The sequence below is a fragment of the Ailuropoda melanoleuca genome, chromosome 8, assembly GCF_002007445.2.
Source record: "Ailuropoda melanoleuca isolate Jingjing chromosome 8, ASM200744v2, whole genome shotgun sequence".
NCBI classification, from domain to species: Eukaryota; Metazoa; Chordata; class Mammalia; order Carnivora; family Ursidae; genus Ailuropoda; species Ailuropoda melanoleuca.
This window is the reverse complement of record NC_048225.1, coordinates 53,801,921-53,829,272: the sequence shown is the minus strand read 5'-3', so window position 1 is coordinate 53,829,272 and position 27,352 is coordinate 53,801,921. Positions and strand designations below refer to the sequence as shown.

The 27,352-nt window shown below is 46.9% G+C and overlaps 1 protein-coding gene across 5 annotated transcripts; it reads left to right on the top strand.

Annotated features, from left to right (window-relative positions):
* Nucleotides 1–825: 825 nt before the first annotated feature.
* NEU3 (neuraminidase 3) lies at nucleotides 826–27,105 on the top strand. Of its 5 annotated transcripts, XM_019795369.2 has the most exons (4): nucleotides 829–1,577; nucleotides 5,897–6,108; nucleotides 13,000–14,050; nucleotides 26,305–27,105. In XM_019795369.2, the coding sequence occupies exons 1-4, from the start codon at nucleotides 1,553–1,555 to the stop codon at nucleotides 26,316–26,318; spliced, it is 1,302 nt and encodes a 433-aa protein (XP_019650928.1). In that variant the 5' UTR covers nucleotides 829–1,552; the 3' UTR covers nucleotides 26,319–27,105. The 5 variants fall into 5 exon arrangements, with proteins under 5 accessions (XP_034522220.1, XP_034522221.1, XP_019650928.1 ...); XM_034666328.1 differs by lacking the exon at nucleotides 26,305–27,105 and having other exon boundaries at nucleotides 833–1,624; nucleotides 13,000–18,992; XM_011219838.3 differs by lacking the exon at nucleotides 26,305–27,105 and having other exon boundaries at nucleotides 834–1,577; nucleotides 13,000–18,992.
* Nucleotides 27,106–27,352: the final 247 nt, after the last annotated feature.

The window sequence follows — 27,352 nt, the reverse complement described above, 5'->3', positions numbered from 1 at the left end:
TCCTTAATCCCGTCCTACTCCCAGAAGTGACTACTACTCTGAATTTAGTATTTATTATTCCTATGCATTTTCTTCATGTCTGTGCATTCACAATATATGTTATTGTTTTATGTGTTTTAAAACTATATATGGTACTTGGTTACAGGTTCCCAAGACTATCCCTAGGTTCATAGACCCGCTAGAAGCATTCACAGGACTCAGCATTATAGTTGTACTCACAGCTAAGATTTATTACGGCAATGTAGTAAGGACACATTGGATCATAAGAGAAAAAGACACAAGCGGAGTCTGAAAGAATCCATGTGTAGTATTTCTTACACTTCTCTCTCTCATGAGGAGTTGCACTAAGCACACCTTCCCCCCAGCAAGGAAAATGCAGCATGTGTACCATGTTTCTGCCTAGGGAATCCATTAGGGACTCAGCACTCCGTTTTACTGAGCACTCACAGTTTTATTGGTGCATGTACCCTCTGCCTAGCGTGTACCAAAATTCCAGACTCCCAGAAGAAAAGCAGGTGTTGAGAATAAATCACCTTGTGTTCAGTCTGTGCACAGTCCCCATTAATTGAATTCTACTGGAGAAAGAGCTGTCCTCTCTCCATTTTTTTATTCAGTTATATCAATATGAACTCACGGGTTTTTATTCAGTGGGTTGTAAAACTACTGTTTTCGCACTCAATATATAATCATTTAAAATTTATATAAATAAATTTAAAATTTAAATCTATGTATTATTTAAAATTTATTTCTATATATAAATTATATATATAATTTAAATTTAACATATATATAATTTTTATTTTTTTAAGGGCGGATGTCCAATGCTCTGAATCTCCGGTCCTTTTTGCGGAGTCCTCTCTTGCGGGCCGGAACCTTTGCTTGGCTCTCAGTCTGTCCGGGGAAATTTTGGGTGGTGATACCTATCAACTGACAGGCAACCCGGCAGATAAGAGCTTGGGGCTAGGGGACTGAGGGGAGACAGGGAGCGGGAGGAAATGGAAAGGTGAGGGGCGGAGCCAGGGAGCTGCGCGGCCGGTAGGAGCGGCCGTAGGCCCAGGGCCTGAACCAAACTCAGGGCTGCACTGGAGCGGGTGGTGGTCGGAGAAGAAAGGGCAGGTCCCCTGCAGCTTCTGGGGCGTTGCTAGACGCGAGAGACCGGAAGGGCCTCCGCGGCGGGGCCGCGAGGGGGCGGGGCGGGGTCCGGGCTGCGTCCGTCCCACGGGGCGGGGCTGAGTCTGCCGAGCGGCCAACGGCAAGTCCAACGGCCGGCGGGCTCCCGCCTCCGCCAGTCCCCGCCTCCGCCAGTCCCCGCCCCCGCTTCCCGGCCTGCTAGTCTGGGCCACCGGGGTCTGTCGGTCTCCCCGCCTCCGCGTGGTTTTGTCGCCCTGTTTCTTTCGCTTTCGTGGCTTGCTTCCGAGTCCTCCGCAGTGTCTCTCTCTCTCTCTCTGTCTCCCCCCTCCCCTGCCTCCGTCTCCCCAGCCTGGGTCATTCTCCCGCGCTCCGGTGTCCGAGACCTGAGGGCGGCCCGGCGCCCAGCTCTGCCCCGAGAGAGATGGAGGAGCCGGGGTCCCGCGAAGGTGAGCGGGGCTGAGGCACTGCAGAGATCCGCAAGAAGTGGAGCGCTGTGAGTGTGGGGACAGCTGCGGCGGCACCGGCTGGGCTTAGGAAATCCAGTCTGGGGGAGAATATTGAGTCAGAGCCACGGAGTCGCCTAGGATCTCAGACGTGGCCGGAGAGTATTCTTGGCCGGTCTATTTTTGTTTTCCTTCCCGTGAAGCCAAACCTAAACGTTAGAGTTACCATTTTAGAGATGAAAGGGTACTGAGCCTGGGGCAACCCTTCTTTCTACAGAGGGCTGTGGGGTGGTAGAGAGTCCTCAGCTGGAACTTAGGGGACCTGGATCTTGGTCCAGGTTTGCTGCTTACCTAGTGAGTGGCCTTATATAAGCTATTCCCCTCTGGAGGCCTGAGTTTTCCCATGTGTACAGTGAGGGGTTTGGAGTACTGGATTTCCAAAGGTCTGACAAAGGATGGGTGCTGTTTAAAAATTAGTTGTTAGGAGTAAATAAATGAGTTAGGGAGGCCTCCTTCTGGGGTTCACTGGAAGCTGCCTAGTGCACTGAATTAACTAGAGTCTTTGGAATTACATTGTTCATTACAGTGCTGAGAAATAAGTGGCATTATCCCCTTTACAAGCTAGGAAACAGAGGTGCAGAGACTTGCTACTAAGTGTCAAAGCCCAGTCAGACTTCAAGTCCAGGCTACACCATACTCTCTCCCAGTAAGAGAGCAGGGAGGACTGGATTGAAAGGTGATTATATGGAGCAGCAATTAATAACTTGAGTTCTCAGCTAAAATGAACAACTCCAAACAGAACTCTGATTCTTCTCTATACTTAGTTCCCAGTCTATGGTTTGTGTGAAATAGTTTGGGTTTCCATGCCAGAGTCGTCATTTATGCTACAGAACCACTGTCATCGACATGATCAGCATAATCATAATTAATAAGATTAATAAATAATAAAAAGTAACGATAGTGACCCCAGTTGTTGTAGTGATAGCAAAGCCATAAGTAAAATTGGGAAGACCTCAAAATTTATAATATTTTTACTTATACAGCGCTTTAAAGTTTATAAGGCAATTTTGAGTGGTTCTTCATATTGGTCATCTTAGGTAGGTATTATCCACATTTTACCAGCAAGGAGTCCAAGACCCAGAGAAATTAAGTGACCAGCGCAAGGTCACACAAAAATAGCTGGGATACCAATGAAGTCCCATTTGACAAGCTGCGCTTCTCCGCTTTGGTGCTCTCCCCGCTGCCTCTCCCTTTCCTTTTTCCTACCCCCACCTCCCCCTCCATGCTTATCCTGTGCTCCATTCTCACTGCCCAGAGAATTCCTGTTTCCATGTTAACTAATAAGCAATCATGTGTTGACCGATGATTAATAGTGTTGGTAGTAACTCGTAATTAAAGTGTGGGCTCATAAGAATTTAAAATATGATCTTTCCCAGAGGCATAGAGGGATTTAAATGCTTTTAAGAGAGTTGTTAACTGTTATCATCATCATCACCCACAGATTTCAAGGAATAAAACTACAGTTGACCCTTGAACAACACACATTTGAACTTGTATAAGCATTTCTTTCAGTAAATATAGTACAGTACTATAAATGCATTTTCTCTGACTTGTGATTTTGTTAACATTTTCTTTTCTCTAACCTTATGATAAGAATACAATATATAATACATATAACATTCAAAATGTGTGTTAATTGACTTTATGTTATTGGTAAGTCTTCCGGCCGACAGTAGCCTATTCATAGTTAAGCTTTGGGGGAGTTAAGAGTTATAAATGAATTTACCACTGCTGGAGTGGGGGCGGTCAGCGTCCCTAATCCCTGTGTTGTTAAAGGGTCAGCTGTAGAATGTGTAGTGATTGACAGTCTAAAAATAGTAACTTCCATATATTGAGCTCATACTATGTCATGGGCTCTCTAACAGCCGCTTTAACTTTGTAACTTAATTCTCTCAGCAACTCTACTGAATTTTATATGAAGATCCTGAAGCATTAGGAAAGTTAAACGACATGCCCAAGGTCATGTAGTTCCTAGCGTGGTCCAAATCCCGTGTTCTTGACCACTAAACCAGCTTGGCTCTGGGACAGATGTTTGCTGAGAAAAAGCGTGATCCTCCCTGGCAGGAGAGCCTGAGCTGAGGAGAGAGAGGCGTGCTGTAGTACTGTGTGAAGCAGACAATTCACACTTGCTTTTCAATTCTGCCCCTGGACGCCCAGAATTGGAGTGAGGAGAGGCTTTTCTGGACTCTGGAGGCCATCCCCCCAGTTCCCTCATGATAATGAGCCATGGTTCTTCTTTCTATTAAGTTAGAAACAAGTGACCAAATGAATCATTCATATGCCGTTGGATAAGTTTGTCTTGATTGATTGACACTAGGCGGCTATAGTCAAAAGCAGTGCAACTTTTTCTTTCAGTTTATTACCCACAGGCTACCTGGGAGATTGGTCTAAAATGCGTACTTGATCATGACATTCCTCTGCCAAAAACTCTTGAGTGGCCCCCTCTCTGTGGGATAAACACCTTAATAAGGTATCAAAGCCTCCCAGGACCTGGATCCTGCTGATCCCTTGGTCCCCACCTTTGTACTCCATGGTAGTCATACCACATGATCAATAGTCCCCACAGTTCACTCTGTTTTCTGTCCTTTATAGGCTTTTCACATTCACTCCCTCTGCCCTTTTCACCCCTCAACTCGCTGACCATCATTTAGGATCCAGCTCACCCATTCATTCAGTCATTCAGCGGATACTCATCAAGTGTCTGTCAATTACCAGGCATGGTTCTGGGTATAAAGATGTAGCGGTGAATAGAAGAGACCCATCCCTGCTCTTTATGGAGCTTCTGTAGTATGTATTAAACAAGTGTAATCTGGATGATAAGTGGCATGGAGAAGAGAGCAGAGAGAGGGGATACAGAGGAGCAGGGGACTTTTCAGGGAAGGCCTCCTCAATTAGATGACATTTGAACAAAGCTGAAGGAGTTGAGGGAGTGAGCTCTTGCTTATCTGAAAGGAAAATGTATCTGAAAGGCTCAGAGTGTAGGATATGAGACAGGAGCTCACTTGGCTGCCCTGATCTGGACAGATGCTCTTGTTCTGTTTTCCTCCACACTCTCATGTTTACCTCTAATGTGGACTTTCTGCATGATATTGTAATTGTTCCTGTGTGTCTGTTTCCCTCACTCGGATGCGGGTTTCTTGAAGGCAGGGACTTCTGGTTCCTTTCTGTCATCTCAGCACCTACCTTATAGCCTGACTTGGAGTGGGCACCCAGAAATATTTATTAAATAAATTAATAAGGCTTTCTGGGCCTTGTTTTTATAGCCTGACAATTTTTACAAGTGATTTATAAAAGAAGGCTCGGATGACAGATGATGAGAGAGGGGAAAAAAAAAAAAGAATTCCAAGCCTGGTTCTGTCTGACTTAATTCCCTTTTTGGGCCTCTGAAAAGTAGAATACCTGATTTTCTTTGAGAAGCATATCTGGAGACTTCCATTCCCAGCATTTATGGCAGGCTTGCTAACCCATAACATGGTGGATAAAATATAACAAAGTCCTTTATAGCTGAAATTGCAGGGAAGTATGAGAAATTCCCAGGGGCCTAGAAACCAAGAGTAAACTGAAAACCAGAGTAGTTAGCCCCTTAACCTGACCTCAGCTGCCCTGGGTGTTTGCTAGTCTCACTTACCTAGAAGTTCGGGCTTTAATACACCTGCAGTTGCAGGGAATGCAACTATGGGCCCACATGGGTTAGACTCTCATTGGAACTGAGATCCCTGCATGAAGCTAAGTCCCTTGAAAGTCCACACCCTTTGATGGGGTGGACTAGGCAAAACGAATCCTCGCTGTTGATGCGGAGAGATGACAAAGAAGATTGCCTCTTATCCCAGACTCTAGTAGAGGGAAGAAGTTTCCCGAGAATTCTTAACCACAGCCATTTCCTCATATGGATCTGGATTTATATTTACAGTACCCGAATGGCCTAAAACTCCAAAGAACTTGACATTAGAAACCATCCAGGCTGGTGATACCCCTGGATGCTCGGCAGAAGCACATGCAGGACCTCTCTGGAGAGACATACTTGACACAGGCTGTGTGGGATTTCCATAGAGTCTGGAGGATAGATTTGTTCCGTGAGCATGCTTATTGCTTGCTTTGTGCTTTTGAGACCATGATGTTATTTCTGTATAAGAAAAATAAACACTTGAGGAAATCTTTGCCTCCCTGTGTGTGATCTCCAGAAATGGGATGATAGAGCAGAGCTTGTATGCAGGGCAGCATTTGGGTATGGACACACTTTCAGCTGCCTCCTATCCTTGCAGAGGTCATGGAAGAAGTGACATCGTGCTCCTTCAACAGCCCTCTGTTCCAGCAGGAAGACAAGAGAGGGGTCACCTACCGGATCCCAGCCCTGCTCTACATCCCCCCCGCCCACACCTTCCTGGCCTTTGCAGAGAAGCGCTCCACGAGCAAGGATGAGGATGCTCTCCACCTGGTCCTGAGGCGAGGGTTGAGGACTGGGCACTCAGTACAGGTGACTCCTCATCCCAGATGTGGCTCTGAACCTCAGTCTCTCTCCACATTGCTTAGACCACTTCAGGGTCTGTGCCCTTTCCTGTCCGTCCTGGAAAAGCCCTGTGTGGAAGGAAGGAAAAACCAACAATGAAAGCAAGGGCTCTCACTTGCTGAGTACTTACTGTGTGCCAGGCGCACATTGGAGCCTCAATAGCTACTCTGTGACATAGGAACAGTTGTCAGTCACATTTTACAGATGAGAAAACTGAGGCTCAGAGACATTACCACTTGATCAAGGTCACACAGCTATAATGAAGGAGCAGAAGCAGGCTTTAAACTCCGTCTCTGATTCCAGACGCCTCTGTGGTTCATTCAGATTCAACTAACACGTGGTGTGCTTTTCATTCACATTCTCTTTTGTTCTTATAAGTCACCCAGGGAAGTGAGCAAGCACTATTAGTCCAGTTTTCTGGTGAGGGAGCCTGGTCCTCCAGGAGGTAGGTAGCTTGCTCAAGACCACAACTAGCAGATGGTAGGGGTGAGGATAGCAGCAGTCCTCCTCGTCCTGCGTGTTTTATGTGAGGTGCATGTGTTAAAGTGGTTTGCCCCAGGCACAGGCCTCCCAAGCAGCAGAGCTGGGGTTGGCGCCCTCACCTCTAAGTGGCACATCTTCACAGCCTTTTTGGAGGAGAGTGAGTGCTGCCTCTGGGACTGTGAGGACAGGGTTATTTCAGATCCCATTTGTCTTTTCTCCTGCAGAGCTGGCTCAAGTGAGGATCCGAGGAGACAATGGGTTTGAGAGTCTTTTGTAAACAAACAAACATAGATGTCTTTGTAATAGGCATTTGTGAAATTGGAGTCCCCCCCGCCCCCGCCTTACCTCTCTTTCCTTCTTTTCTATCATCTCATCCTCTAACTCACTAATTCCTTCTTCTGCCTCGTTTACCCTGGCCGTCAGAGCATCCAGTTTAGACTGCATTTCATTCATAGAATTCTTAATTTCTGCCCAGATTCGTTCTTAGTTCAGCCCTTAGAGATTCTATATTTTCGTTAATATTTTTCTCAAGCCTATACGACATCTTGATTTTGTTACTCTGAAATCCACTTCTGACATCTTGGTTATATCCATATCCATTAGTTTTGTGGCAGAGACCACAGTCTCTGTTTCTTTCCTTTGTTGGGGGTTCTATAATAGGTACTCGAATCGCCCTAACCTTTCCTGGTTTTCTACCCACAGAAATATCACCATTAAAATTCTACATCTATAAGGATGCCTTTTTTTTTTTTTTTTTTTTTTTTTTTTTTTTTTTTGCTATTACAGTGCAAATGCTTTTCTGCCAAAGGCGGGCCCTGCCAGCAACCCCTGCCTCTGCTCTGGATGACTTGCTCACATTTTCTTGTGGGGGAAGGTTTTTACTCCGGGAAATTTCCAGTCCCGGCTCTTTCACCCCATCTTGCCGTGAGCCTTCCTCGGAGCTTCCCAGGACCAAACCTCTGCTTGTATCACTGGTCTCCAAAGAGGCCCAGCCCCGCAGCCTCGCTTGGAGTTCTAGATTTTTGTTTCCTCCAGGGCAGGCGTCACCTGTGGTCGTGTTGCCCTGCTTTCTTTGGCAGACCGTTGGGCTGTGAAGCACTTCTTACCAGACCACGCCTGGCGCATAACCTTGCTGCCCAGCCGCCACAAGCATTCACAGACGCGTCCATTTAACTCCTCCCTTCTCTGTATTTTCGCACTTTCATTCTCCGACTTACCTGATTGTAGAATCTCGAAGTTAGAAGAATCATCAGCCTAACTTCATACCCAGTGCAGAGATATTCTGTATTCCCTGGTAGCTACTAAGAGCTTAGGGGTTAAGACCATGGCTTTGATGGGGCGTCTGGGTGGCGCAGTCGTTAAGCGTCTGCCTTCGGCTCAGGGCGTGATCCCGGCGTTATGGGATCGAGCCCCACATCAGGCTCCTCCACTAGGAGCCTGCTTCTTCCTCTCCCACTCCCCCTGCTTGTGTTCCCTCTCTCACTGGCTGTCTCTATCTCTGTCAAATAAATAAATAAAATCTTTAAAAAAAAAAAAAAGACCATGGCTTTGAAGTCAGGCAAGACCTACCATTTATTGGCCGTGTGACCTTGGATGTTTGACTCTTCTCTGTTCCATCATCTTAATAATAGCAGTTACATAGTAGGAACTCAGCATTAGTCATCTTCCATAAAGGGTCTGCTTACACAACTCCTCACACGAGGAACTTGATCCTGCGGCAACGGTTAACTTTTGTTTTTGGAGTGACACAACCTATACTTCTCTAGAGTCACGCATTGGTCCTCTGGGACATCTAATCTGTACATAATATAAAGCCCCTTTGTCCAGCTCTGGTGTACGTAAAGCAATGTTCATACCCTCTGAGTCTTCTGATTTGGGGGCTCACCTGCTTCAGTTCTTTCAGTGGCCCATGAGGCCACAGTCTTGATTTGGTTTCTGGTCCCTTGAAAGCTACGATTAGTGTCTTCAGGATTTGATCTGGGACGTCAGTGTCCTTTTTCAGAGAATGGTGCTCTGAATTTAGGGCCGAGGATAGACCGACCAGCTCAGCAACGAGGTGGCTCTCCCCTCTTGTATCCCTTTAACTCAGTCTAACGTCAAGTAGCCTCTGCTTTCTGTGGCAGCTGCAAATGCTTTTCTACCCAAAAAGGTAGACTAATAGGAAGTAGGCTGTCAGCTAAAACCTCTGAATCCTTTTCACATTTGCTGTTTTTATAAAAATTTTTAAAATTATAGTAAAAGATACCTAACATAAGATTTTCCATCTTAAGCATTTTGAGTCGACATCACAGTGTTGTTAACGGGAGTCACGTTGTCGTACACCACATCTCTACAACTTTTTCATCCTGCAGGACCGCTACCTTACAACCTTTGGGCAACTCCTCATTTCCCCCTCCCCCAGCCCCTAGCCACCACCTTTCTTCTCTGTTTTTATGAGTTTTTAGATACTTTTAAATACCACATATAAGTGGAATTATCCAGTATTTGCCTTTTTGTGATTGGCTTATTTCCCTTAGCATAATGTCCTCAAAGTTCATTTGTGTGGTAGCATGTGACAGGATTTTCCTCTTTTTTAAGGCCAAATAATATTCCATTGTGTGTATATACCACATTTGGTTCATCCGTCCGTTGATGGATACCTGTGTTCTCCCACCTTTTAGCTATTATGAGTAATGCTGCTATGAACATGGACGTGAAAATATCTCCTCAAGACCTTGCTTTTAATTCTTTTGGGGTATATATCTAGAAGTGGAATTATTGGATCATGTGGTAATTCTATTTTTAATTTTTTGAGGCCCCCCCCCAACACCACAGTGGCTTGACCATCTTATATTCCCACCAAGAATATACAGGGTGCCAATTTCTCCACGCCCTTGCCAACACTATTATTTATTTTTGATAGTAGTCATCCTAGTGGATGTGAGGTGATATCTTGTGGTTTTGATTTCCATTTCCCTAATTATTAATGATATTAAGTATCTTTTCATTATGCTTGTTGGCCATTTTGCTTGCTATTCTTTATCTTTTTTTTTAAAGATTTTATTTGAGACAGAGAGAGAGGAAGCATGAGGCAGGGGCAGGGGCAGAGGGAGAGGGAGAAGCAGACTTCCTGTTGAGCAGGGAGCCTGACCCAGGGCTTGATCTCAGGACCCCGGGATCACAACCCGAGCCCAAGGCAGACGCTTAACCAGCTGAGCCACCCAGGCGCCCCTGTTTGCTGTTCTTTAATCATGCTTCTCCATCCAGATTTTTAAGCCCAAGACTTGTTCCATCTCTGTCGAGCCTCAAGCTTGTTTATGTCCCATTGCTCCAGCTGGTTGAGCTCATTTAGATTCTAATGCTTTCATATTTCAGTTACTGTTTCTTCCAACTTTGTGTTAACTTTATCTTAGACATATCTGGCCCAAATCATTTTCTCCTCTTAGTAAGAATGGTTGCACTTCTGACTTCACATTGACTAGACTGGCCAATAACTGAGTTGAATTTGGCATGTATGTTTGAAGTGTTTACAGTGCACAAGGCACTCTGGTACAGAATGCGCTGCTCCAGAGATACTGAGTTCCCTGTCCCTGGACCAGTTCGAGGAGAGACTGAATGGCCTTGATCCAGAAGGCTTAGAGGAAAATCTTCTGTAGGATGAGAGTTAGTTCTAGGTCCTTATAACTGTGAGATTCTCTGATGTGAGCTTTGCTTAATAATATGCAGGAATTAAATGTTTTGTTTCACATGGTTAATAGATTCATGCGGCATACATGCTATAAAATGCTACAGATAGGTATATATCCCATTCTTAGTGCCCTCCTTCCTATAGATTGTCACCATTGTTTCTTATGTACCCTTCTAGTGCTGCTTCTTACAGAAACAAGGAAATACAAGTATATGTTCTTAATACTCCCCTTTAAAACTTTTAACATGAAGTGATAACACATATATAGAAAACATAAAGCATAACATAAATGTCCAATGCACAAAACATAAATGTCACCTTGTGAATTGACAAAGCCAACACTTGTGGACTCATCACTTAGCTCAAGAAATAGAATATTACCAGCACCTCAGAAACTTCTCTTAACCCCCCTCTTTCTCAAAGGTAATTGTTATCCTGACGTATAGCTCTTGAGTTTAGTTTTGCTTGTTTTTTTTTTTAAGTAGACTGTACACCCAACATGGGGCTTGAACTCATGACCCCAAGATCAATAGGCACATGCTGTACCAACTGAGCCAGCCAGCTGCCCCTAGTTTTGCCTGTTTTTCATCTTTATTCTTTATGTCTTCTTTTGTTCAGTATTTTTGAGGTTTATCCAAACTATTGTGTACAGGCTGCTCTGAATATTTTTGTATGTGTTTTCGTAATGTGTGCATGCATTTTTGTTGGGTTTCTATCTAGAAATGGCATTACTGGATCATAGACCATGTTCCACTTCAGTAGATAATACCAGCCTGTTTTCTGGAGTAGTGGTCGTGAGAGCTGGTCTACTTCAGTTTCATCCTTACTCTGTGCATTTAGCGCTTTAAAGTTCTATCTTAAAGCATGGGGGTTTACCAGGGTCCCAAATACTTGTCCTCCTAGTCCCATAAATCTGTCAAACGAATTGTTCAGCTTCTCAGCTTTTCAGTTATCTCTTTGAGATTAGCAGAGATACCCTGAAAGGAAAAGGGACTTGAAAAACCACGCCAACCTCTCTGAATGAAATTCTCTCAGTTCTTGGCCTATAATTCTTCATTGTCTTATTTCCTCTCTGGCGCTTTTAACCAGATGTTTTTGTTTTAATGTTTTATCTGTCATCTCTAGTCTCAGTGGAAAGGTTGGTTCAAATTACCTAGTTTGCTGTTATTGGATTTTTCTTCTTTTTTTTATGCAAAAAGTAGCATACTACATACACTGGCTTGTACTTTGCTTTGTTCATTTGACAACATGTTATGGAGATGTTTCTATCTCAATGTACAGAGGCCTTCCTTTTTTCTTTTTTCATCTCTTCCTTTGTATGTTTATTTAACCAGTCCCCTATTGATGAATATTTGGGTTCACAGTATTTTATTGTTCCAGGCAATGCCACAGTGAATAATCTTGTATATACTTAATTTGATGAGCAGAAATATTTTAGGATAAATTCCCAGAGTTGGGCATGCTGGGAAAGGATAAATGCATCTGGAGTTTTAATATCCCCTACATAAATGTTGAACCATTTTGCACTGCAGTTCATATAAGAGAGTGCCTGTTTCTTCACATTTTTGCCAACAGAATAGTGTCAAAGTTTATGATGTTGCCAGTTTGTTAGATGAAAAGTACGATGTCAATTTTAATTTTAATTTGCTTTTCTCTTTTATATGTGAGGTTGAACATATTTTCATTGTTTTTTTCCTCTTTCTGGGGGTTGCCTGATCTTGCTCTTTGCCCATTTCAGTTGGGTTTCTTGAAATTTCCTTACCAATTTCTAATACAGTTTTTAAAATATATTAAGGAGATTAGGACTTTCTTTGTGATGTATCTGATTAGGCATTATCTCAGTTTAGCCTTATACCAACTCGTGCATGAACATATTATTACTGTGTGAGCGTGTTATTACATTTTCCGTTTAACTGATGAAGACATTGAGGTAAAGTAAAGTAAAGTAACTTGCCTAAGGTCACACAAGAAGTGATGAAGGCTGCTTTGAACTAGGTATCTCTGACTCCATGCTTGAGTTTTTAATGACAGTGTTACGAATTGCCTGCCTGGGATAGTAGAGGAAGGAAAAAAATCTTTGTTTTAAATTTCCCTTTATTTGCCTAAATTCCTATTTGTCCACCTTGCTTTGCTTTTCTTCGTTTTCTTTTCTTTTTGTTTTTTTCCCCCTCTTCCTTCCTTTTTTCTTTCTTTTAACAAGTATTTATTTAGCTCCTATCATGTGCTAGGCACTGGAGATCCAAAATTGGAATAATTTGATTTCTAGCCTCAAAAGACTCATAATCTAGGAAGAGAGCCAGTCACATAAAAAATTACAATTATTATATAATAATATAATAAGTGCTGTAACTCTTCTGTATGTACAAAGAAGAAGCCACCATTTGCTTTTGGGAGGGGATGGGAGGGAGGAAATTTCATAGAAAGCTTTAAAAAGGAGGTGGCTTTTGAGTTTGGAGGGTGAATCGGGCATCTAGACAAAGTGATGAAGACCGTTCTAGACAGAGAGGACAGCACATACAACATCTAACCCAGCTTTATAAGTCATCCTGTAATATTTGGGAATTAGTGAATATTAGTGAATCCTTCATGATTTCATAGATTTTAATACCATTTGTTTCTTATCACTCAAAAATACTCATGCTTTCAATGAGCCTCATGTCTTCCTATTAGTCTCTCACCCCTGCTCTCTCTCCCATCCCCTTGTCTAGTGGGGACCCGTGAAGCCACTGATGGAAGCCACATTACCTGGGCATCGGACCATGAACCCCTGTCCTGTATGGGAGCAGAAGAGTGGCTGTGTGTACCTGTTCTTCATCTGTGTGCGGGGCCACGTCACCGAGCGTCAGCAGGTCACGTCGGGCAGGAATGCGGCCCGCCTTTGCTTCATCTGCAGTCGAGACGCCGGCTGTTCATGGAGCGAGGTGAGGGACCTGACTGAAGAGGTTATTGGTGTAGAGGTGAAGCGTTGGGCCACATTTGCTGTGGGCCCAGGTCATGGCATCCAGCTGCAGTCGGGAAGGCTGGTCATCCCTGCATATGCCTACTACATCCCTTACTGGTTCTTTTGCTTCCGGCTACCATGTAAAGCCAAGCCTCATTCCCTGATGATCTACAGTGACGACCTAGGGACCACCTGGAACCATGGCAGGCTCATTAAGCCCATGGCAACAGTGGAGTGTGAAGTGGCAGAGGTGATCGGGAGGGCTGGCGTCCCTGTGCTGTATTGCAGCGCCCGGACACCAAACAGGTGCCGGGCAGAGGCTTTCAGCATTAACCACGGTGAATGCTTTCAGAGACCAGCCCTGAGCTCTCAGCTCTGTGAGCCCCCACACGGCTGCCAAGGCAGTGTGGTGAGTTTCCGGCCCGTGGAGATCCTTCAAGTGTCCCAGGACCCTCATGGCAGAGATGCTTCTCCCATTCAGCAGAGCCCTCTGCTGGACAGCTCCCCGAGGCTAGGGCAGGAAGCTGGACCACGGTCTGAATCTTGGCTCTTGTACTCACACCCAACCAGTAAGAAGCGGAGGGTCAACTTAGGCATCTACCTCAACCAGACCCCCTTGGGTGCGGCCTGCTGGTCCCGCCCATGGGTCTTGCACTGTGGGCCCTGTGGCTACTCTGATTTGGCCGTTTTGGAAAAGGAGGGCTTGTTTGGGTGTTTGTTTGAGTGTGGGACCAAGCGAGAGTGTGAGCAGATTGCCTTCCGCCTCTTTACAGACCAAGAGATCCTGAGCCACATGCAGGAGGACTGCAGCAGCCCTGGTAAGGACTCTAAGCCAACTGAAAACTAAAAATTGGCTTAAGACCCAATTTTCCATAGAAAGGAAACCACCGAAGGCAACCACAGGCAGGATAATGGAGGCCAGGTTAACAGAGGTTATGGAAGTCTACGGAGAATCCAAAAACTTAATATTCTGCTCTCCACCTTTTTTTCACTTCTCCTCCAAAGAGCAAAAGGAAAATTGTGCCGTAACTACTGCAGTGGGAAGAACTGTGAGGTGGGAAGCCATGATGTGGTCCTGGTTGTGCCGCTGGCTTGCTTTGGGACCTTGGACGTGTCCCCTGAACTCTCTGGGCCTCAGTTCTCCATCTGTAAAATGAGAGGATTGGCTCTGTGATTTTTCTGCTTCCCATTCCTAGGAAAGGCAGAGTGCCCGCATGCTTCACGATGGGCAAGTCCTGGCTGTGTGGGTCTCTGATAGGACTGTGATCTCCAGGTGGAGGTCAGAGGACTCATCTTTTCCAGTGACTCACCACCCATCCAGGTGTGAGACCACAAGCAGGTGTTCTAGCACAAAGGAAGATCTGGATGGTTTGTTCTGTTTTTAATAACAAACACACCCTCACCTTCTAATCATGCTCAGAACTCTACAGGCTGTCTGCCCTAGAGGAATGGACAGAACAGTAGAATCATGAGGTCACCTACCTTCTCCAGCTTTGCCGCTCTGCTCAATCCTCCCTTCCTCCTCCAGAACCCTTATTTCCTAGGGAGAAAATGAGAAACTCAAAGCCAGTGGCCCCTGATGATGGCACTTATTGTTTCTGATGGCATTACTCCTATGAAAGACGTACCTGAGGTTCATGTACCAGGGTGGTTCCTGATGAGAAAAGGACATGGATTAGGACTTTAAAGCATTGGATAGAACTTCCCATGGTCTCTGCCCTCAAAAAGCTCACAGTTTATGAGGCTAGAAGTGGGAGAAAATTCAAGAAAATCAATGCAGCTGGTTTGTAGATGTTGCGCTTTAAGTTGGTGTTGTGGTAGTTCCTGATGTCATTGTCTTACTTGCATCTTCACTGTGCTTGGAGTCAGCTACCCCAGGGCTTGGCCAGGCCGCTGGGTTTCCCCCAGGTCTGTTCTTCTCAAAATATTGTTCTGTCCTAGCCACTCCTTATTAGGAAGGCCTCTGGACTTCAGGCCTCTGAATCAGGCCAATTTTTTGTACCTATTGCAATCACTCTTTGTGAAGTAGGGGTTCCTCTTCGTCCGATAGGTTTGGGGCTGAAACTTGCCGGTGCTGGGTGTCTCACGTGATTCCAGATTGGTTGCTCTTCGTTTAGGTTCTTTCCCCTGTAGCCTCTTATTGTAACAGAAATTTGATCATGAAAGACTTGGTTTTTCTCCCTCTTTTAGGAGAAGAAATCCCTTCAACTTGTATCAGATAACTAAATTTGGTGCTGAGTAATAGCCCTGAGAACGGGTCTTAGCTGTGGAATACAGCCCAGGAGGCTGGGGGCTGTAGTTGCTCCTGTCATATGGGGGAGAGTCCTCCAGGAGGAAAGTAGAGATTAACTTCACCTGCTTCTGCAAATGGCTTAAGTCCATGGCTTCAAGTGACTTTTAAAAATTCCCTTAGCCTCTTATTTGTTTGTGAAAGTTATCCGCCCCGTACACGGTTATGCTCACTCACTCACTCATTTATACATTTATCTGAATATTCTTGAGAGCCTGTGCATAATGTGAGTTGCTTTCTATTGCCATTCCCTGGTTGAAGAGCATTTTGGCTCCTCATTGCCTGCTGAAGGGGTTTACGTTTAAGCTGGCATGTAGGGTCTTCAGTTGTTGGGTGAGATAAAGCATACTTACCTCTGCTTCTTTGTATGAAGCCCACTGTCAGAGAAGATCTCTGTCAAGTGGGCAATGGAGGGGGTGGCAGAGTTGGTGGTACAGGGAGGAATCGGGGAAGGGCAGCCCTGTCCTGATTAGTAGAAGCTTCTTGTTCTGCAAAGCTTTCCTGAGCACCATACCCCCAATAGATAGGAATACCGGGGATGGCTTCCTTCTCCAACAAGGTCTAAAGGATGAAGAGAATGAAAATAGCAAGACTTCCTTGGGACCATCCAAGAAGGGAGTCGGGGAAGGGCCCTCAGTCACATGCCAGTGCGGACCCCAGATGTCCAGGACCAGCACTTGAAAGATGTCTTATCCTTCTCTGAATTGCCCTTCCCTTTCTCCTTCCTCTTTGCTTTATGTTTGCTTCTCCTTAGTGATTAGCAGTGAAACTCTTCATAGGCAGAGGGCCTGTGTGCCTAGTTCAGTACTGGCAAGAAAAGAGGGCTGGGGACAGAGGTAATCCAGAATGAGGATTAGGGAGAGAAACAGAGCTGCAGTGGCAGCTATGAAGAAAAACAACAGCAGGGCAGGAGTCCCGGCACCCGTAAGAAGAGAGATAACTTGGCCCAGATAAGAGACCTAGGCTGGAGAGGCAGCGTAGGTGGTGGCTGCTGTGAAGAAGAAATGACAACAGGCTGGACCTGTTTCCTGAAATGTGTGGGAAGGGGCAGAGGCCCGCATAGGCCAGAGTTTAGGCTACAGATAAGTTCCTACCCAGCCCTGTCACTTGAAGCTGACTTAACTTGTCCATGTTCCGGGTGGCCAACAGAGACAGCTGTAGGCACTCCCACCTTGTTTGTGCCAATTACCCAAGGCCTTCAGGGCCCTGGGACCTATCCCATGACACTGGTATCCTAACTGAGCCCGTGCCGGGCCCTTTCAGGTTGTAGAATGAAAAAGATAGGGAAGGTGATGGCAGCTGTGAAGAAAAGAGGAAAGCAGACTAGAGGCATGAGGAGAGGACTACAGTGTCCCTTTGCCCCCACATGCTCCCACCCTGTCTTTGGACCCTTGGAAGGGATCCATCCAGCACACATGGCGCCTCCCTGGGAGAGCAAGAAGCATAGGTAGGGGCCTCCTGCTGCTGGTATGTATCCAGGCCCACCTCCCACCCCTTCGACCTGTTGCGTCTGCTCAGGCTCCCAAACCCCTGATGTCCTCACTTGGCCCCTACTTTGTACTTCAGGGCCTGGTTATTGGGTGCTTTGTTTGGATCTGTTTCTCCCGGTCACTGGTCTCCCCTCCTGTCCTTGGGATATCATGCAACTGTGGCCATAAATAAGAGACACTGCAACCTGTCTGTTGGGTCGCCCAGGGGACCCCCAGAGGTCAGCCTAAGGCTGCCCTACCTCCTCTCCTGAGCAGGAGGTTTCAGTACTTCCGTGATCCAGCCGGACCCGGCTGCTCAGTCTTCATAGGCTGTGCGTTTTCCCCACTGCATTATTCAGTAGGTGTCATGTCACCCTTTCTGTGCTCCTACAGTGCCCAGTTGGGGCCTCCCTGGGGTCCTCCCCATGGGGTGCGGTGTATTACTGTTGTGTGTCTTGTGCCCTCGAGGCCTCTGCTAGGCTGTGGCTTCCTTGAGGCCCAAGTCTGTATGAATCCTCTCTCTATCCTTTTTACCTTGAATGACAATGATTTCTTTATAAATATAGGCTTTTTCTGTTGTGTTCTGAATTCCCTGACGGTAAGGACTGTGCCTGATTTGTCTCTCTGTCCTCTGCCCCCGGCGCAGGGCCTGGGACAAAACAGACAGCAATAAGGTTCTGCTGAATGAACCAAGGAATCAAAGATCCTTGGCCTTCTGGAGTAAGTGAGGAGGCCGGGGCGAGCCCCCACACAGGGAGGACCATGTTGCCTCCCTCTGCCGATCGGATAGCGTTCTGAACCCTCTGAACACAAACCCAAAATGAGTCTTCTCTCCGCTGGCCTGCTTCCAGATCGGTCACAGGACTTCCTGGTAAAGAGCTTTTCCCTGGCTTCAGCTGAGTCCTGCCTCGGTGTCTCAGGATCACAGCCCAAGCCCAAAGCCAAGCCTTGATTTTGGTTCTCATTTCAGTGTATTTCCCCTCTGTCGCTGATTGGCGTTTCTGTACGTGTCCCTCCTCTAGGACTCTGGGGGCGACGCCGTGGTTCAGTGTGTTCTGAGCATGTCTTGGCTCTGTGACACCAAGTGCCGGAAGTGCCCTTTGTACTAGAGAAACTATCAGGACTCTCGGAAACAAGGGAGGTGAATAAAGAGCTTAATTCTGGTGACCCCTGTTTGTGTGTTTTGTTCCTGTTGTCACACTGGGAGGTATCATCCTAATACTTATATCTGCTTTGTACCCAACTTCTTTCAAAAAATGGATTTGAGGCCTTTTCTTGTTTTGTATAAGAACTTTTACTTGCAGAAAGCTTTATTAATAATAATCTTTCGTCCTTTGACACATTGTCATTGGAGCACCATTAGTTGCCAATTAAGGGAAGCTGGGCGGAGATGACCAGGACTGGTTAGATTGGGTGCTACTGATTTGATGGCATATTACACACGAGCTAGTAAGTGATTAAGTGGGGCCGCTGGGATACACAGAATCACCCCGTCTGGTACCAGCCCCGGGGCTTGTCAGGGCATGTCTTCTTTCTTTTTGCAAAACACCCTGAAATTGTTCCCAAATCGTAGCTGGCGAGGCCGCAAATACTTACCTCAGTGACATGGGGTGATAGCTTTAACTCACGATTTTTACTTGACTTTGTACTCTGCTTTCTTAAATTGACTGTTGAGAAGTTTTGAATGGGCATCTCTTTCATCATAACACTGAGTCATGTAATGATGAAAGAATCAATGTACAGAACTGCTAATTTTCCTCCTAAAAATAGTTATAATAATAATAATTATTGATATGACATTTTAAAAAATCCAGTGATCTATTTTTTTGTGTGTGTTTTGTTGGATTGCTTAATATCTAGGAACCTTTGGGCTTGAGAGGAATATGCACTATTATGTAAATTTCAATGCTCAATTTATTTTTTAAAGATTTTATTTATTTATTTGAGAGAGAAAGAGCGTGCAAAAGAACACAAGCAGGGGGAGTGCTGGAGGGAGAGGGAGAAGCAGACTCCCCACTGAGCAGGGAGCCCGACATAGGGGGCTCAGGGCTCAATCCCAAGACCCTGAGATCATGACCTGAGCTGAAGGCAGACGCTCAACCAACTGAGCCACCCAGGCGCCCCTGGTGTTCAATTTCTTAAACTCCTATTCAATCAAACATTGAAAACCTCTTGAATATTTAAACAGTAACACGTTTGATTCAACTGCCTTCAACAGAAATACCAGTTACAAATTTAGTATAGCCAATCCTTTTGAACATTTCAAACCCCATAAATAGTAGATAAAATATAAATAAGTCCAATGACAATAAAAGATATCCTTATACCAAAATGGAATACGGAAGTGCTGATGCCATCGATTTAACTTTGTTATTGTTATTACACCTTTTGGGGGTTCTAACTTTTAAACCTCTCCAGAGTTTGAGTGGCTTGATCAGGCCCCCCCCAGCACCACACCTTCCTAGCTCTTTGGTAATAGCAGATCCAAAGGGAAAGCGTACCATTCCAGATGGGAGGTTGGTGGCCCGGAACCACAGCTGTCTTCTCCGTGGGTGGCGAATACCTGAATGCAGGAGACGCCGTAAGGAATGGGGGCAGGCAGAAACAGTCCTAATGATCTCTACCAGGCTTCTCCCTGTTATGGGACCTTATGACCCCCCCCCAACATTTTTTTTGATTTTTACTTATCTCTTAAGCTAGTTTGAGTTGGGTGTATATGGCTTCCCAGAAAAGAATATGAATCCCCACCCTCACAGGAAATTTGATTACTTGGTACCACAACCCGTGAATCACTACCTGAAGCAGAAGCTCGTTAACTTTCACTGCAGTCCGCTAAAGCGAACAGCGTTACCTAAGACTACATTACCAGGAGAGCCCTTGGGATAGAGTGGAGGGAGGACTGGACTAAGAGGGGCCGAGAGTCCAGGGTCTTTGTCCTAGAGCTTGCCACTGACCTGATGGGCGACTTTGTGCCAGCTCTTGGCCCTCTCTGGGAACCCATTTACTCAGCTCTAGCAGGGGGGTAATCCTTGCCCAGCCACTCACCAGCAGTTATGTGCGTCTGATGAGCTAGTGAATCCTCAAGAGGGTTTAGGAACTGGCGCAATGTCACGTAAATAGAGGGCAAATGACCATTCACTCCTTGATCTCTCTTATCCATCAGCATTGGCGACCTTTGACAGTCAAATGCTGAACATGAAGGTGATGACTGGAGGGAAGGAGAAAAAGGCAGGGCCCACTGAGGAGGGCACTTCAAGGCTGGTCTTGCCTCGCCTCTGTCCTGTCCTTAGCCAAATGCGGGCTTAATGGTTTTGCCCAACTTTCTTTTTTTTTTTTTATTTTCAGTGTAAATTAAAAAAAAATTTTTTATTATGTCAGTCACCATACAGTACATCATTAGCTTTTGATGTATTGTTGTACCTTCCGATTTTGCCCCCTTTCTATGAGGAATGACCCAGCCTGTGTATAAAAGGGAAATCTCAGCCCCAAGTAGGAAGGGACCTGGTCTGAGTCATCTGTGTTTTCAGTGCCCACCAGAAGGCCAGGCGTAGCACATACAGGAAAGAAGGATGCAAGAGGAAAAGCATTTGTAAAGTACCTACTGTGGGTTGAGTCATACATGCACTATCTCATTTAATTCAACAATCTGTTTTAGACATGGAAAAGTTGAGGCTCAACAAAGTTACATGATATGTTCCAATGTCACACGCCTGTAAGTGATGAAGTCGGATCCAATTCCAAACTTATATTTTTGCCATATGGCAAATAAGAGGCAAAACTGGGTGAGGCTTACCCTGCAGGTTGACATGAGGCAGAAATAGTGCCTCTTAATTCCTTGGAACATGGTGGGGCATCCAGCTGCCAGTAAAAGGCTGGTGATGATGACCCCTGCAGTAACAACATGTCTCACAGTTGTATTAAAGTGGTCTCTCGGACCAAAGGTCTTCCCTTTATTTCACTCAAGAGAAATGCATTAGGGACGCCTGGGTGGCTCAGTCAGCTAAGCGTCTGCCTTTGGCTCAGGTCATGATCCCAGGTTCCTGGGATTCAGTCCCACATCGGGCTCCCTGCTCAGCGGGGAGTCTGCTTCTCCCTCTGCCCCTCCCCCCACCCATGCTCTTATTCTCTCTCTCTCTCTCAAAAATAAATAAAATTTTTAAAAAATCTTAAAGTAAAAAAAGAGAGAAATGCATTAGTTTCTTTCCTTGGAAGCCCAGACCTAGCTGGAGATTATTTTCCAGTAGTTCCAAACTTCAGAACAGCTGCCTCCCACAACCCAGAGTCATCCTAAACATAGATTGTGTTGTCATCAACCAGGAATAGAATCAGAGTGAGAGCATGGATTCTCTTGAGGGGTAAACATAGAACTTGGATGGCAGGTGAAGCTGACTAGCGCTGAGTGAGAAGGTCAGGGCCAGCCGGCACTGGGCAGGCCTCTGACTGAGCCACAGGTTGGAGATAGCTACCCTACCTCCGCCTTTCCCCACTGTGGGCCGGTCCCTGGAGCTGTACCTAGGGGCCAGGTCTGAGCCCATCATGCGATGGAGATGGTCCTCCTTACATCGTCTCTAATCCTCACAACCAGGGGAACAAGGCATTATTGTCCCCAGCCTACAGACAAGGAAACTGAGCCTTGGAAAAATTAAATGATTGGGCAAGTATCTTAACTATAATTTCATCTGTAAGAACTAGGATAATAAAAGTATCTCATACGGGGGCCCCTGGGTGGCACAGCGGTTAAGCGCCTGCCTTCGGCTCAGGGCATGATCCCTGCGTTATGGGATCGAGCCCCACATCAGGCCCTTCCACTGTGAGCCTGCTTCTTCCTCTCCCACTCCCCCTGCTTGTGTTCCCTCTCTCTCTGGCTGTCTCTATCTCTGTCAAATAAATAAATAAAATCTTTAAAAAAAAAAAAGTATCTCATACGGTTGTTGTGAGGGTTAAGCATAAATACTCTATGTGTATTTAAACTTAGATAAAAATTTAAAAATTGCCTGGCACATAGTAGACAGTCAAAGAATGGTATCTACTGTGATTATGATTTTTCCCTATCGTAATCATGTTAGCCCATCCAATGGGCAGAGTGTGGTCTCAGTACTTTTCAGCTTATGTATGCATATGAATCACCTGGAGAAGTTAAAAAAGATAGATTCCTGCCGCCACCCCCACCCCACCCCCAGGAATCTAATTTGGTAGATCTGGGTGGGGCTTGAAAATGTGCATGTCTAACCAGCCCCCAAGTCATGCCAATGCTGCAGGCCCATGGCCTACTCTGAATAGCGCCATGGTTCAGTACTCCCCTCTCCATCCATTGCCCCACCTGCCTCTTACTCACATCCTTGCCAGCCCCAGGTGTCGGAGGAACACAGCCTGCTATTACTAATGTCCATGTGGAGCCCATTTTACTTCCCAAACAGGTGTCTAACTTCCGTCTCTAGGCTGCCAGTGAACTGCATCTTGCCTGGGTCAGAAATTTAGCTTTCCCGCGGCCTGATCATTGCCTGGGATTCCTATTGATTTTCTTGCCAAATCTCGTGGAGCTTAAAGGTGACACCACAGCTTGGGCACAGACCTGGGCCTGTGGGCACAAGGCGATTTTCCATCTGTAAGACTCCTGTACACAGCCGAGTACTGAGGAAGCAGCAGAAAAAGAGGCCCTGGGTTAGCTGGGCTGCTGAGGACTCAGCTCTGTGAAGAGGGGCTTTTCATACCTGCCCAGTGGAGAGTGAGGGTCAGCACAGAGCATGCGCTAACCCTGGAGGGGTGCCAAGCGAGAGATTGCTGAACTCTATTAGTATGAGGGTCAAAGGTGAATAATCTGACCCTACGACCGGTCTAGACTGTCATTTTCAGCCCTCGGTGGCCACACAGTGTGTGCTGGAGGCAAAGGTCCTTCTAACCGTTCCTGATAACCCTCTCCTTAGCGCCTTCCCCTCAGGGGCCCCAGTCCCCTCTTGGATTGAGACATCAGGAATCTATAGTACTCTTTTTGCTACTCTGTGAGCCCGACGTGAAAGCTGAGGTTTCTGTATTGAAATTGAAAGACGGTTATAGACCGTGGAATTGAGGTTAAGATCAAGTCCTACGGGCAGGTATGAACTTTGAGGGGAAGGTAGGAGGGCACCATGTCCTTTTGTTCACCATATTAATCCACCCCCTGGCATAGTAGGTACTCAATTAAAATGCGTTGAATGAGTGAATGAATGGCCATTCCACATTCAATCCTCCAAAACTGGGAACTCAAAGGTGGATATTAGGCAGGGTAGGACACGTTTGCCTTTCCCGACCTTACTCCTTTGCTTTGAGACTTGATGGCATCTAAATGACCCAGAAGATGATCCCTGGTAGCCTGAGTTCAAGTGAACCCCGGATTCAAGGAGGTGCTATTAAGAGGCTCCCAGGACGGAGCTAAGGAATACCTTCGTTGTCATTCCAGTAATCCAGGTTTGTACCACCGTCCCTGTTGCTACTGGAAAACCTTTCCTGACACCTGATCTGAACACTGTAGTTTGGCACCTGCTGTGTTGTCAAGCACTGAGGGACGCTTGGGTAAGTGCGCTTGGCTCGGAGCCTTGAAAGTTGAGAGCGAGGCTCCCAAAGTCAGCGTGGCGGTGGTAGCAGGGATCAGTGAGAGAAGACCTAAAGGAGAAGCTGGACCATGAGGCCGGAGTCTGGTGTGTCAGCTGCCTTCCACCTCTCATGTTAAGACTCCACCTTGCTGGAAAGTAACAGTTTCCTTAGGACACTCAGGAGCGTAGGGGTGGGGCTGTGGGGTAGGGTTCCATGTTTGTTTTCCAGGCCAATGAGTATCCCAGTGCTTCCCAAATTGCAGATGGAGGGCACAGGCCTCCTATTAAGCCCAGAGTTGGGAGGTGGGGCAGATGCTCCCTCATCAGACCTCCCTGAACGCAGTGGAGCCTGACAAGGATTCACAGCTGCGGACACGCTTATGCTGGCTCAGGAGCTCAGGCTGATCCCACCAGCGAAGGGACGGTTGGGTTCCAGATTCAAGAGCTTGGGTTGGTGATGTGTTTGGGCAGTGCTGCTGCTTTTGGTGTATCCTGAAAAAGTGCCTGGCCGAAATCCAGCCAACGCAGAGCTCGCCGAGCCATGTACCTGTATGGTTGCAAACGCCTGTTTTCCAATTCGTACTGGGTAGACCGTGGAAAACCCTGGGTTTGGATGTCTGAGGTGAAGCTAGGCATGACTTCCTGAGAGCTCTGGACAGGGGGACCCATGCCTGGCTTCTTTGGGAGGTGCTGGGACCAAGAGCTGCCTCTCCTCCTTGCCGTGTCTGAAAGAGGCCGACCTGGGCCTGGGATAGGGCTGCCCTGTATCCAGACCATTCTCAAAAGAGGCCCGTGTACTTGACAGTGGGACCTCTGGCCTGTGGGTAGGGATTAGTAACAGACTGTGGAAGGAGGTGGCAGTAGGGAGGGTAATAATTACATGACATGTAGGAGAATGTACTTCACTGAAGAGAATCTACAGAAGAGAGCAAAATGATAGGAAATTAGGGTTATGCCGGGAATCAAGAGGAAGCTTGGAGCAGCAGTAAAAGCAGAGCTTTTTTAGCTCTCACTCCTTCCCCCTTCCTTTCTTCCTTTTTTTTTTTTTTAAACAAAACAAAACAAAAAACCAGCTGAATGAGACCTTGGGCAATTTATTAAACTCGTTGAGCCTGCATTTCTTCTCTGTAAAGTGGGTACAATCATGTGAACCCCAGGCTGTGGAGAGGATTCAGAGTATGTCTAGATGCAATGGGGCAGGGTTGGGCAAGCTTGTCCTCTCCTTCCCTGCCTCGTTCTCATCTTGTTTGCATCTCTGGGCAGTGCCAGGGGGCAGTTTGTCAGTGAGTCTAGAGCCATAAGGGGTCTCTCTCGTATTGAGGGAGGCCTGGCTCCTGGCGACTGGAGGCCTGGTGCTAGCAAAGGCAGTGAACCCCGCCACGTCTTGTCAGGCTGCCCAGCCAGTCCTCACTGCTCTTCTAGGAGGGGGGGTGGGTGGTGAGTACCTGCTTTGTATGAAAGAAGAAATAGAAGCGTAGATTTGGGGGTGCCTGGGTGGCTCAGTTGTTAAGGATCTGCTTTTGGCACAGGGCATGATCCCAGGGTCCTGAGATTGAGCCCCGCATCGGGCTCCTCCACTGGGAGCCTGCTTCCTCCTCTCCCACTCCCCCTGCTTGTGTTCCCTCTCTCACTGGCTGTCTCTCTCTCTCTGTAAATAAATAAATAAAATCTTCAAAAAAAAAAAAAAAGAAAGAAAGAAAGAAGCGTAGATTTGCCCAAGTACCAAAGGTCACACAGCAAGTGCTGGAACTGAGGCTGGAACCACATTTCCTGGTCCCGAGGCTCTGTGGAGTCAGCACTCCCCTTTTCTGCACTTCTGTAACCCCAGCAACTGTCCAGGTTTGGGTTGAGAACAGTTCCCCACACCCGGAATGACAGTCGTGGGTGGGGGCCGTGAGAGAGACTTGAAGAGCAGGGATATCTGTGAGTTTGCCTCACCACCACCCTCCCCCTGACCCCCCCATCCTCCATCTCCTGGGGCTGACCCTTGCTCCGAGTCTTGCTGGAACAAGATCCAGGTGGGTCAAACCTTTACTGAGGGCTTGCCCAAGACTGGTACATCAGTGCGATTGTTTTATTTAATGCTCACCATGGCCCTGTGAGGCTGGCCTTGCTATCCCATATTTTAGATGACAAAAGTGAGGCTCAGAGAGTGGCAGTGATTTGCCCAAGGTCACACAAAGTCAGGAGCCTGAGAGCTCCCAGACCAGGGCTTCCCCTGTAGCCCCGTGGCACTGCCAATGTTGTCCACCAGGTGGCAATCTCCCCCAACTTGCTGTGGGCTGCCGGCGACCTGGACTCAGATGGCCCAGCCTGTGGTCGATGATCTCAGCGGTCTCTGGCTGGTCTTTCAAAGCTGCCCTGAAACATCACTTAGTAACTGTTGTTCCCAACGGGAAACGGATGCCCTGAGAGGGGCTGTGGCTTTCCATAGAAGGAGTTCTGTGTGCCTGAGCACGGGATCCGCTTCAGTCCAGTTCCATTTGCAACTGGTGAACCTGCCGGCCGTCCTTAGCTGGGATATGCGGGGCCTGATTCCCTTGGAATCAGGAACCACCCTGCCCCATCTGCTGGCAGGCCTCACTCCGTGGCAGCAGCTGAGTTGTTGCTTGACTCTGGCAGAGGTCCAAGGCCCGGCCTCCTCTGTAGGTGGGGTCACCTTTACCTGGTTTGAGGCTGTCTGGACAGCCTGATGGACCCATGCCCCGTTCTAACCTGTGATCTTCTTCCATTCCTGCCTACAGCCAGGAAGAACTAGGAGGGGGTCTTCTGAACCCTTCCTGGAGCACCTCACACATTCCCTTCATCGCTGCTGGCTGGAACAGCCCCCCTCTCAGTGGATTCCTGCCACCGGATTGCTCTACTAGAAACTTCCATCCTAGTCTCCGTGCTGCTCGGGGTGGGCCTGTGGGTTCCCGGCAGTAGCTTCTCCCCAGGAACAGAGCACTCCTCACAGGGCTATGCTGATGTCCCCCCATCTTCCCTCCTAAGAACTCCGTGTGTCTCTCTATAGAGTGTCTCAGCAGAGGGTGGTCTTGGAGCCTCCTGTCCCCGCAGCTCCACGAGCCTGCGACCTCAGAGGAAGTCCTACTCTACATCCTCTCAAGCAAAGGTCATGGCAGCTACATGTACGGACCCTGAAAGGTTTAGTTTTGGAGTGAGGGAGACCAGGAGCTCTACAAAGGCGGGACCTGCCATTTGGGTTCTGCGTTGCCAGCACCCATCACGGGCCTGCATGGAGCAGGCCTGGGCAGGTCTCTCACATGACTGAGGGGCCCCGAGGTGACCTCCCCCCGACGCTGAATTAGGTTGGGTCCCCTCTCAGAACAGGATGACTCCCCCTCCCTGTGGAGCCCCCCCTCCCAGTCCCCTCTGCAGGAAGTGGGAGGATGGAGAACGGAACACATCGTTTTGAAGGCAAGCACCGCACAGCTGTGACTTCCGGGTTTCCATGCTTCTCTCCTCACGCCTCCTCCATGATTTTTGCTAAATCTATGTATTCTTAAAATTTTTCTTTAGCATATTTCATGTATATACCTAATCTCCCTAACTCCTAAGTAATAATATTCATGAAATCATAGGCTTGATATATTAGCTTTATTTTTTTCCTGATACACACTAAAATAAATTTTTTAAAAAAATGAGCAAAGACCACCGACAAAACATCCTATGTACCACCAGTGAGGCGTGTACTGCAGTTGGGGTATTTATTTTCACAAAGCCCCATGAGGTCAGTGATGTTATTTCTGTTTTACAGGTGAAGAAATAGAAGCTCAGAGAGGTGAACTGCCT